Genomic DNA, 12414 nt, shown 5'->3' with positions numbered 1-12414 from the left:
AAGCCTTGGAACAAAAAGAGAAGGCGTTGTCCTAAGCAGCTTATTACCTTACAGACATCATTTTCATAGTTCTGATTGTAAAATGAGTAAACCTATGAAAACTCTCGAGCATTTGAAAAACTATGCAGTTCCACCTAGTATATGAAGGGGGACCTTGGATTGTGGGCTCGTTATATAGTTACATAGTTAGGTTGAATAAAGACACCAGTCCATCCAGTTCAACCTGAGTGTCTACAATCGTCCCTATCCCTGTGCATTGCACACTCACATTGGTACCTACCCTCAACGAGTGCACAATGCAAGGTCCCCCTTCATATACTAGGGTCAATTTTGGACAGAAACCAATTAACCTACCAGCATGTCTTTGGAGTGTGGGAGGAAACCAGAGGAAAGCCATGCAGACACATGGGAGAACATGCAAACTCCAGGCAGGTAGTGTCGTTGTTGAGATTCGAACCAGCAACCCTTTTTACTGCTAGGTGAGAGTGCTAACCACTACACCACCCTGCCCCCATATGTGTGCACAAAGGTGCGTCTTTTTGTACAGTACATGGTCCTTTGTATGTTGAGATCTGTTATTACGTCTTTCTAATGTTTTTTTTATAAATTTTTTATTAGCATTTGGAGTGGATGGGGTTAACAGCCCTTGACCAAGGTGTTTTATTTCCTATTGCCAATGCATCAAACCACGTTATTTACCTTTTGATGCACTACCATTGACTACCGAGGCGCCTCCTGATGTACTTTAATGCAGAAGAAACAGATCATATATTTTTAAAAGTGTGCTGCGTAGCAGAGCTGAGATGGAAACAGATGGAAATGTTCCCTATGGGGGGGAGCACAGAATCTGATGCAGCTGTGCATAGTAACCAATCAGCTTCTAACTTCACCTAGTTTGATTAGGCTTTTCCAATAAAACCTGGAAGCTGATTGGTTTCTATGCACAGCTACACCAGATTTTGTGTGCTCTAGTTTTAATAAATCTCCCCCAATCTTTATTATGAGGAAGCTGAACACATGCGTTTTAGAATGTGGGAATGTGTTAACAAAGAACAGAGTGAACAGACCCCAAGTGCCGGTTCACATAGGTGCACTGCAGTGCAAATCATATGTGATGTGATTTCAGCCATACAGATAGTATGACTGAATTTGCATAGCATTCAAACCAAACTGGCACAGGACCTTTTTTTTGGTCTGCACCAGAATCGGATCGCATGGTTGTTCACACCCATGCGATCTGATTCATGTCCAAACTGTCAGTTCGCAGTGTGATATTCAAGCCAAAATGGGGGTGTCATTAACATTTTATTGAAACTCCCAGCAATTTGCATTTAGCAGTGTGAAATGCCATGCGAGTCGGTCGCAATGCAGGAACCTGCAGTGTTCCCGCATTGCGCCTATGTAAACTGGCAATGAATCTGCGGAAGATCATCATATGGTAGCATGTCCTGGAGACAGGAAGGATGAGAAGAGGATGGCGAGTGGTGCGACCTCTGGAGATTCCTGTTCGTCTTGTATTGGATGCTGCTATTTGATGACTACTTGTACTGTCTTACTGCAAGATTTTATACGATCGTTTGTGAGTAGTTTTCTGCTTTATTTCTTCAATAAATACGTACCTAAAGGATAATGCACAAGATCGGTGCGCCCTCTCTTTTTCCTTTTCTCCTTTTGTGTTTTTGGACCAACCTGCCCCAGAGATGCTGCTTGCAGGACTTTTTCTAACGTCCTGCAAGCGCACCGTCCGAGTGTGAAAGCACCCATTGCAATGAATTGCAGGCAGTTTTCAGAGGCTATTTCTAGTGCTAAAACACCTGAAAACTGCCTCAGTGTGAAAGGGGTCTAAGTTAAGCTTTGACAATAAAACCTGGAAGCGGATTGGTTTCTCTCCAGAGCTGCAGCAGATTTTGCACCCTCCAGTTTTAGCAGATCCCCCCCAGTGCAGCCATCCACGGTAAACTTCTAACAGCAATATATAAATTATTGATTGTTTAAAAGGAAAATTTTTCTTTTATGCCCAGCCCCCCTTAACCCTTTCACTGCTGGAGCCATTTTTGAAAAAAAATTTGTACACATAGTACAATGCACATTTTAGGCCTTAAAGCCTAAAGCAGTAACTGACTGAATTTCAATGTATGGGGAATGTGGTTGAACAGAAGTTGTTCTACTAATTGACTTCTGTTTAACCACCTTGTTAAAAAATTCCTGCATGATCAGCGCTGCAGGCTATAGCCTGCCTGTATAGTGTATTGCGACTGGGAGGAAGTCTTCCCGCTGTCATCACACAAAGACACCGCAGGAGGATTCCCGCATCCATCTCAAATGTGTGATTGATGCAGCTGCTGTCAGTGCTGTATAAATTGTACGTAGCATCGGCTACATACACTATACAGTGCTGTGTTCAGGTAGCAGCATGGGGCCTTCCCGTCAGCTGCCACCCTATAACAGGAAGTCAGAATTTGGAGGAGGTCGGGAGCAACAGGAGGGGCTTGAATAGAATCTTTTGTTCAGCATCACCTTAAAAGTGCACGATGACTGAATGAAAATATATATATATATATATATATATATATTATATATATATATATACACACACACATACTCTCACTCTCACTCAGGTGTGTTCACACCGGAGCCACTTGGCACGCGATTGCACCCAATTGTTGGCAATGAAACTGTTCACATCAGTGCAATGCTGACTTTGCAGTGCCACGTCGATGTGAAAAAGTAGTTCCTGCATTACTTTTGGCGATTTCAGGTGCGACTTGCATAGAGATCTGTGCAAGAAGTTGCACAGATGTCTTCCAAAGTCGCACTGACGTGTGGCTTTGAAATCGTGTGATTTCAGATGAAGTCGCACAATTCCAATGCCGCTTTTAACAGGAATGATGGCTTATTCCTCGTTCACACCAGTGCGACTTGTAAGGTCTAAAATCGCATGACAAGTCGCACCCTATTGTCAGCAATGGCACTGTTCAAAACGGTGCGACACCAACTTTGCGGTTCCGCACCAATTTGAACAAGTAGTTCCTGCACTACTTTTTCTGATTTTAGGTGTGACCCGTATAGACATCTGTGCATGAAGCAGCACAGATGTCAGCCAAGTTGCAACTGAAGTCGCACCAACATGTGGCTTTGAAATCGTGCAATTTGTAGTGAAGTCGCACGATTTCAAAGTTGCCTTCATTGTGAACAAGGACTTACCTGATTCCTCCCCCGGCAAACACCCTGTCCTTTGGCATCCACTGAAAGGCCCTGCATCGGTCTTGATGACTTCAGAGGACCTTGGACCACTGGAGTGCAGGGACCAGTCCAGCAGGACCGGGAAGCATGCGGAAGTGGAGGATCGGGTAAGTAAAAGTGCTTTACCAGGTCCCCTAGACAGAAACAAACAACCCTTGCAGTACAGGCACAGCCCCACTACACAGGAGGCTTTTTACTTATTCTGGGATTCAGCTTTAAGGCATTTTTTTTGGGAGAAGGATTAGAGCCCCTTTTGGGTTTTTATTGCTTTCCGTGTCCCTGTTAGGGAGATTCACCCTCTCTATTTATCCTGTTTACTATTATCACTGAAAGTGAAAGGCTAAACAAACAAAAAAAAACAACATTTTTTTGGGTTGACACCAGACAGGAACAGAGGTGCAGAGCCCGCCAGGAAGTCGGTGCAGCGCTGCGCTAATCACAGGTAGTGAGACATTGCCCCTATGTGTGGCTGCAGAGATCGGGCAATGTCTCAGTGCCTGTGATTAGCGCAGCACCGACTTCCTGGCGGGCTCTGCACACGTGTTCCACGCGAACACGCCTGAGCTCATCCCTACTGCTGACAACCAGGAATCCTCGCTTCGGAGGGACTTCCTCTCACTTCCTGTTTTGGTTATGGGACAGGAAGTGAAAGAAAACCTCCTCCATGGGACACAGATGGCATAAATAAAACTGACAGGGCCTATAACCCTCACACACTATTAGATTTTCTGCAGATTTGTCATTACTAAAACCATGTAGTGCGAGGGTCTGCCTGATCGCATACAAATTGAACCTCCTAAGGTGTGACCTCATATTATATGGTTTTGGTAAATCATAAGGGGCTTTACCGTATGCAAAATGCCTTTAGTCATACATCAATGTCCCTCTCCCCAGCAGCCAGTGTGAGGTGGTGGGGCTCCTCCAGTCACAAGGCTAAGGGCCTCTTCCCAAACTCTCATATGGCAGCACTGAAGCCTAGGCAGCCCCCTGCGCCATGCTGGCACTTGTCCTTCTACACAGCCGGCACTACATCTTCTTATTACTACCAGAGAACACTCACCACCTTCACTGGCCATGTTGTACAATTACTTCCGCAGCTAACAAAACCAGCCAACCAGCAGCAAGCATAAAGCAACTCCTTGCTCCTATTGGCTGAACTAACAACTCGCTGCCGGAAGAACACGTGAGAGAATCCCCCGCAGCCAATCACTTGCCAGCAATGAAAGCAAATACTGTAAACGCAACGAGAAAGGCGTGACCTTGCTGTAAAAGGGACTGGCTGTGGACGACCAATCGGCGCGAGCAAGGTTGCTCACGGACCCGCCTTATCGCACGGAGAGGCAGCTGGCCTAGCCAATAGCGGCGCGGTGTTAGTTGAATGACGCGGCGCCTTAGCCAATTGAGGCGTGGGGAGGGGTTACCGCTGCTCGTCGGAGGGGCAGAGGGAGTTCAGGGGTTATTGTTGACGTCTGTGGCGAGGAGGTAAGTGCAGGCTGGGGGAGGGAAGGAGGTGTGGGGGGCTGTGTGGAGGGCAGAGAATTGTTGGGGGGGGGAGGTGCTGGAGAGTAGAGGGGCCACAGGTTATAGCTGGGGTCCTGGGAGAGAGCAGACCCGGGGGGGAGAGGAGACCCAGGGAGAGGTTTGTTGTCATTGCTGGAATCTCTCCTCTCTCCTCTCTCTCTCTCATTATTTTTCTTTTCATTGTATAAAATATATGATCACATGTTGTTGTTTATTATTAGGGGCATTGCTAGGTAATATACGTATTTGTGTGTATGTCCACAGAGAGCCCTCCCGGACCCCTGCAGAGACTTGGGGAGATGGGCCCCAGTTTTGGGGCTATAGCCCCAAAAGCCACCCCCTAACGATGCCACTGATTATTATCATGATCATAGTTGCTGCCCCTTCCCCCTCCAGTGGCCCTTCAAGAGGGTCTTGACACCAGAAGGTGGGCCTCCCGCTCATGTAACTGCTGTGATTGGCTGTTACAACAGTCATGTGATCGTAAGGTCCTAATTGTAAACTAGAGAGACTACTAAACTATTGCCGCATACACACTGATCCGACATTCCAACAACAAAATCCATGGGATTTTTTCCGACAGACGTTGGCTCAAACTTGTCTTGCATACACACGGTCACACAATGTTCCAAACGCGGTGACGTACGATGAGCCGAGAAAATTTGACGTTCAATAGCCAGTGCGGCTCTTCTGCTTGATTCCGAGCATTCGTAGAACTTTGTGCGTCGGAATTGTGTACACACAATCGGAATTTCCGACAATTTTGTTGTCGGAAAATTTGAGATCCAGATCTCAAATTTTGTGTGTCGGGAATTCCAATGGAAAATGTCCGATGGAGCCTACACACGGTCAGAATTTCTTACAAAAAGCTCCCATCGAACATTTTTCTGTTGGAAAATCCGACCGTGTGTACGCGGCATATCGGTTGTTGTCTGCGACTGCTCAGGAGTAAGGATGGGCTCCGGTGTGTCCGCAACCCCCATGTGCTGCCAGGAAGCTGACGCTGCGCAGCGCTAATTACAGGCAGTGAGACATTTCCTGATCTCTGCAGCTGCGGACCAATGAACTGCCTGTGATTAGCGCTGCGCAGTGCCAGCTTCCTGACGGGCATGTGGGGGTTCGAACATGCCTGAGCCCATCCTTACTCAGGAGCGCACTGCCAACACAGATTGGAGGTATCCTGTGGACGCATATGTGAGACGACTGGGTTTATAAAGGATACCTTCACCTTTTAACCACTTCAGCTTCGCAAGATTTTCCCTCCCCTTTATGACCAGGCCATTTTTTGCAGTACAGCTGTGTTACTTTAACTGACAATTGCGTGGTCGTGCGACGATGTGCCCAAATACAATTTTTGTCTTCCCCCACAAATAAAGCTTTCTTTTGGTAGTATTTGAACATCTCCGCGGTTTTTATTTTTTGCCCTATAGACCAAAACAAAAAAACAAAACAAAAAAAAAACTATTTTTGACTTTCTGCTATAAAACATCAAATAAAAAAAATGTAAAAAATCAAATCAGTTTAGATCAATATGTATTCTGCTACATCTTTTTGGTTAAAAAAAATAAATAAAAAATTCCAGTAAACATATATTGATTGGTTTGCGCAAAAGTTATAGCGTCAGCAAACTATGGGATATATTAATGGAATTTTAATTCATTTATTTATTAGCAAAAGCGGCAGTCAGCAACATAGCACGGGACTGCATTACTGCTTTGGACAAAACGGACACTAACTGACACTTTTGAGGACCAGTGAAAAAAAAAAACGTAAAGTTAGCTCAATTTTTTTGTATAATGTGAAAGATGTTACGCCACGAGAATCGCGATCTTTATTCTAAGCAAAACAATATCGAGATTCTCATTTTGGCCAGAATTGTGCAGCTCTAATATTTGTGTGTGTGTGTGTGTGTGTGTGTGTGTAATCCTGGACAGCATGGCCACCCTGCAGCAGTAAAACCGCTGTAGGTTGGTCGACAAGTGGTTAAACATGTTACATTGTACTTTGTACATCCATATTTAGGGTGTAATATGTTCACGCAGACCCCCATCTCCTAATCCTCCCGTGACAGCAGGTGGGGGGTTCTTCTCCCCACTCTCACATTTTAAAATCAGCACAGCTATGAGGGGCTCTGCCTACACGGCCACATCATTCATTCATTCATTCACATTAATCTGTGAAGGAAGAAACCACAAGTCCAGTCTTCCATTGTGGCAGACAGCTTGTAGTTCTAAATGGACTGTGAGGGCGTTGATGACTGTGGGTGCAATGCTCTGCAGGCTTCTCTAAAAGAAATAAGAAATATGCAAAAAATATGTACTTTTATAATCTTTTCAGAAAGGTCTCCTTTAAAGTGGTTATAAAGCCCAAATGTTTTTTGTTTTTTTTTGTTTTGTTTTTTGCCTTAATGCATTCCTTGCATTAAGGTAAGAATTGCTTAGGTAGCAGTATGCCCTCTCACCCCCCCCCCCCCCCCCCCCCCCCACAAATACTTATGTGAGCCCTCTCTTGATCCAGCACTGTGCCCGTCTGTAGCATGCTTTGCTCAGGCAGCAGCAACCATTGGCTTTTGCTGCTGTCAGCTAATTGCTGTGATGGGAGCGGGGCCAAGCCACGCTATCTGTCTATGGACTCAGGCAGCACAGCTTGGGATCATGCCCACAGGTGTGCCTTAATAGGAAGGGGTTTCCTATGGTGGCACATCAAGAAGAATAGGAGTTCCATTGCACAGAGAAGATGGTATAAATTTGTTTGCTATTTAATTTTACAAAGGATTTTTTTATTTTTTTTAAGTATACAGCTAATAGCACAATGCAAAAGTGTTACAACAAGAACAAGGGATAAGCAAACAAATCCATTATAGTTAAGAGATAACAGAACAATAGGGTAAGAGTCATCACGCTTTGAACCATTGAGTGTACATAACCCTCTTTGTAAACTGTTTGTTTTTTAAAATAGCAATTACTTGTTAACGACCCCCTTTCGTAAAACAACCCATTCAGTTTAAAATAGAAATGAAAAGAAAAACATTTTAACATTTTTGTATAGATATAAAAAAAACATTATAAATTCATTTTTTTTGTCCTTAACTTTTCTTTACTTTCTACTCTCGTTTCTCGCGCTTTCGTTTCTCACGCTCGCTCCCTCCCTCTCTCGCTCGCCCTCGTGCTTGCTCTCTCGTTCTTGCACTTTCTCTCTAGTTCTCGCAGGCCCTCTCTCAATTTCACGCTTATTCACACGCATTCACATTCTCACGCTCTCGCACGTGTTCTCTCTCTCTCTCTAATTCGCATTCTCTCTCTCGTTCTCGCGCACTCTCTCTCTCGCTCGTTCGTTCTTTGTAGCTCTCTCGCTCATTCTCGTGCTCGTTTTTTGTAGCTCTCTCGCTCATTCTCGTGCTCGTTTTTTGTAGCTCTCTCGCTCATTCTCGTGCTCGCTTTTTGTAGCTCTCTCGCTCATTCTCGTGCTCGCTTTTTGTAGCTCTCTCGCTCATTCTCGTGCTCGCTTTTTGTAGCTCTCTCGCTCATTCTCGTGCTCGCTTTTTGTAGCTCTCTCGCTCATTCTCGTGCTCGCTTTTTGTAGCTCTCTCGCTCATTCTCGTGCTCGCTTTTTGTAGCTCTCTCGCTCATTCTCGTGCTCGCTTTTTGTAGCTCTCTCGCTCATTCTCGTGCTCGCTTTTTGTAGCTCTCTCGCTCATTCTCGTGCTCGCTTTTTGTAGCTCTCTCGCTCATTCTCGTGCTCGTTTTTTGTAGCTCTCTCGCTCATTCTCATGCTCATCCTTTGTAGCTCTCTCAGCACACTTGTAGTGCAGGATGCACTTGGCCAAAAATTGAAAATTACAGTTTTTTTTTTTTTAAATATTCAAATTTTTTATATATATATTCAACTTTTTAATTAAGATCATCAATTTTTAAATGAATATGAGTTTGTCGGCCATTATTGGCACCTTTAGCACAAGAAAACTGTATCCCTTTAAATTCTACACACTGGTCTGTTGGGCTTCCATTGTGGTGTTAAAAATCCAGCTGGGTAAATTTTTAGTTCAGTTAAAAAAAACAAAAAAACAAAAAAAACGCACCTAGTTCAAAATGCAGCAAGAACGCATCATTAAAACGCCCGTGTTATGCTTTTGATGGAGGTTTTGAGTCACATGACCTATGAAAAACACGCCGGTAAGCCAGTCATGGTAAAATTGCACTGAAATTGCAGGGAATTCGTGGTAAAATCACGGTCCATTTTCAGTGCCATCATTGGCATATTTTTAGCTGAAATGTTTCGGCGGCTGAAATTTTGGTGCATCTCTAGTTTTTACCTTTCATTAATGGCAGAACCCCACTGTAAAGGTAGCTTTAGGTTTTTCCAGATTTCAGTTTTAAAGTAACATTAAACCTTTGGGTGTTTTTCCTTTTAAAATAACAAGCTTGTTCTACTTACCTGCTCCGTGCAATGGTCTTGCACAGAGCAGCCAAGATCCTCCTCTAATAGGGTCCCCTGCCTGCACTCCTGGCTCCTCTCTCGCTCTTTGTACCTTGCTCTCTCTCTCTCTCTCAGTGCACTTGTAGTGCACAGTGGATTTGCCTTTAGTAAATAAACACCTTACCCCCCCAGTTACACCTCTCTGCTCTTCTCTCTCCATGCTCATTGGAGTGCTGAGCTGTGGAGAGGGCGAAGCGGGTCATCTCAGACTCTCAGCAGCTTGCTAGGAGGCAGAGACAGGTGTCCATCCAGGCACCTGGTGGATCCAGACTTTATAGACGCGGTGCCTGGACTGATACCCATGACTTCAGTCTACTCTCTGCTGAAAATGGGTCACAGGAGTGCAAAACAAATTCCATAGAAGTCCAGCTTTGGCTGGACTTCTCCTTTAAGAATTGTGCTGCAGTTACAATCTTGGCCACAAGATGGTGATGTAAATTGAAACTCTCGGACACTAGATTATTTCATGGTTGTAATTTTAGAAAGTGTAAACAACCGGGCGGTTTGTTTTGTACGCTGACATAATGGAACATGAAGAAAAACTTCAAAAGTTTTAGACCCCTTTGTCACTGACAGCGCCGGCGGTTAGTGCTAAAGCGCTGCTCACTTTTGCAACGCTTTTGTGCTGTTTTAGCTGCGATTTTTCAGCCCAAAAAATGTAAAAAGTCCCGTGTTGCGGCGCTTTCAAAGTGCTTTGGAATCGCTGCCTGTTCAGTGCAATGGGCAGGGGCGGTTTGGGAGCGCTAATTACAGCGGTCGCAACCCACCCCAAAGATGCTGCTTGCAGGACTTTTCCTAACGTCCCACAAGCACACCACCCCGCTGTGAAAGCACTCACTACTAAATGGGAGGCAGTTTTCAGGTGCTATTTCTAGCACTAAAATGCCTGAAAACTGCTTTAGTATGAAAGAGGTTCTAAAGTAACTTTTCCTGAAAGTTTAAAACAGAAAACTATTCTGTTTGACTTATTTTCCTAAACTAATACAGGAATCTGCTTTTCTGTATCAGCACGTTTTTAATACAGTTATATTTAGATCAGAATGCATGCATGTCCTCTCTTGTGTTGTCTGTCTGTACTTGGAGCAGGGACACTACAGTTTAGTAGACCTTAGCAAAGCATCTGGGTCACTTCTGTATATGTGTGTTTTATGGCTTTTTTTTACATTTTAGTTTCATACTCGGCGTCTCTCCTCTCTGCTTCTCCACACTCATTGGATCGTTGAGCTGTGGAGGCGTGGGGAGTGGCCATCTCAGCGGCTCGCTGAGACTGCCATCAATCAAGGCAGCTGGCAGATCCAGACTTGGGAAGTCGGGATGACGCGGTGCCTCAACTGATTGCAGTGACATCAGCAGAGGGCAGACTTCAGACTGCTCTCCACTAAAAAGGGTCACAGGAGTGCCAATCGCATGGCACTCCTGTGACCTGGAGGAGAAGCCCAGCCTAAAAATCTCAGGCTGGACTTCTCCTTTAATTGGCCTAGTTAACTGGTTTACTTTCAAACTGCATCAAATCTCTATAATTATTTTGTCGGTGGTTCTTTTTTGTATGAGAAGGTTACACATTAAAACAAAAACTGAACTTCAGGGGAACCTGGGCGGTCAGGAGGCGAAGAGTCTAGTGTTGGGATTTAAAGCTAAGCTCTGGGCAACATCTAAAGTTGGCCTTGCAGTGGGGCTTCCCCTGCAAAAGTAAAATTCTTGTTTTCTAGGTTGCTATTAAAAAGCAGGTTTACTGTATCTTATCCCTCACTCCGTGATTGGTGCCTTAAAGCTGCTTCTCTTTGGTGCTCAATGAGTTGCACTCTAGTGTATTTGCATGCAGTGCCTGGTCAGCGGTCCAGAACTTTGGAGAAAAGTGCCAGCTGCCAGGGGAGCAAGCGATAGGGTATCTAAAAGAACATTTTAAATGGTATCCTAGACAGATTTCAGCGTTTTTACTAGAGGTGCCCTGAAAATTGTGGTACCAAATATGCAGGATGTACTTGGCCGAAAACCAAAAATTACAGTTTTTAAAAAAATATTCAGATTTTTATATAGAATTGTATTATATTCAACTTTTTAATTAATATCATTAATTTAAATGAATATGAGTTTGTCGGCCATTATTGGCACCTTTTTAGCACGGGAAAAATGTAACCCTTTAAATTCTATGTATGTCTGCACGCTGGTCCGTTGGGCTTCCATTGTGGTGTTAAAAATCCAGCTTGGTAAATTTTAGTTCAGTTAAAAAAAAAAAAAATACACCTAGTTCAAATGCATTGAAAACGCAGCAAGGATGCATCATTAACACACCCATTTTATGTTTTTGATGCATTTTTTGAGTCACATGACCTATGAAAAACACACCATAAGCAAATCATGGTAAAATCGGTGGAATTGCGGTGAAATCGCAGAGAATTCGTGGTATAATCACGGTGCATTTTCAGTGCCATCATTGGCACCTTTTTAGCTGAAATATTTTGGCGGCTGAAATTTTGGTGCATCTCTAGTTTTTACCTTTCAGTAATGGGAGAACCCCACTGTAAAGGTAGCTGTAGATTTTTTTTTTTTTTTTTCCAGATTTCAGTTTTAAAGTAACATTAAACCTTTGGGTGTTTTTCCTTTTAAAATACCAAGCTTGTTCTACTTACCTGCTCCGTGCAATGGTATTGCACAGAGCTGCCCAGATCCTCCTGTTTTGTGAGTGCCCCCATAGAAAGCCGCTTTCCATGGGGGCACTTGTATGGGCTTGCTCTACAGCAGCCTTGTCTGCGCCCTTCGAAAAAGACAGGGCGGCTCGGCCCTGCCCCCCACTTGCTTGTCACAGAATTTGCTTGACACCCGCTGAGGTCAATCTGTGCAGTGGGGAGGGACAGAGCTGGGAGAGCAGCGGCTCCCCTACACAACGCTGGATCGGGCTCAGGTTAGTAAAAGGGGGGGTTGGGGGGGACACATGCAACACAGAGGTTTATTTTTTACCTTAATGCATTTTACTATAATTACTATAATTGCATAAAACCCTAAACTTTTACAAGCACTTTAAAGTCCAACACCAGGTTTACCTCCTCCGGTCCGCTCGAGCTTCCCCGGAGACCCCTCACTCAAAATGTTTTTTTCTGTTTATTTTAAGTGCCTGCTGGAGGACTTTTTTCTTTCTATTTTATTTGCCTATAGCTAAAGGGGTTGTTAACCCTC

General features: G+C 44.3%; 2 protein-coding genes across 2 annotated transcripts in view; one reads left to right on the top strand and one right to left on the bottom strand.

The window, feature by feature from the left end:
- The window catches only part of NUBP2 (NUBP iron-sulfur cluster assembly factor 2, cytosolic), a 30521-nt gene extending 26073 nt beyond the window's left edge, over positions 1 to 4448 (bottom strand). The window contains exon 1 of the mRNA XM_077449175.1: positions 4304 to 4448. Coding sequence (XP_077305301.1) covers positions 4304 to 4319 — 16 coding nt within the window. The 5' untranslated portion in view covers positions 4320 to 4448. The remainder of the gene's footprint in view (positions 1 to 4303) is intronic.
- Positions 4449 to 4609: 161 nt separating this feature from the next.
- The window catches only part of SPSB3 (splA/ryanodine receptor domain and SOCS box containing 3), a 33130-nt gene continuing 25325 nt past the window's right edge, over positions 4610 to 12414 (top strand). Inside the window, exon 1 of the mRNA XM_077449174.1 lies at positions 4610 to 4725. The gene's annotated coding sequence lies outside the window, so the exon portion shown is untranslated. The remainder of the gene's footprint in view (positions 4726 to 12414) is intronic.

This window comes from Lithobates pipiens, unplaced genomic scaffold (assembly GCF_037356315.1).
Source record: "Lithobates pipiens isolate NorthernLeopardFrog02 unplaced genomic scaffold, aLitPip1_a1.2 Scaffold_22, whole genome shotgun sequence".
Taxonomy (NCBI): Eukaryota; Metazoa; Chordata; class Amphibia; order Anura; family Ranidae; genus Lithobates; species Lithobates pipiens.
Note: the sequence above shows the minus strand (reverse complement) of the source record. Positions and strands in the feature narration are given on the sequence as shown.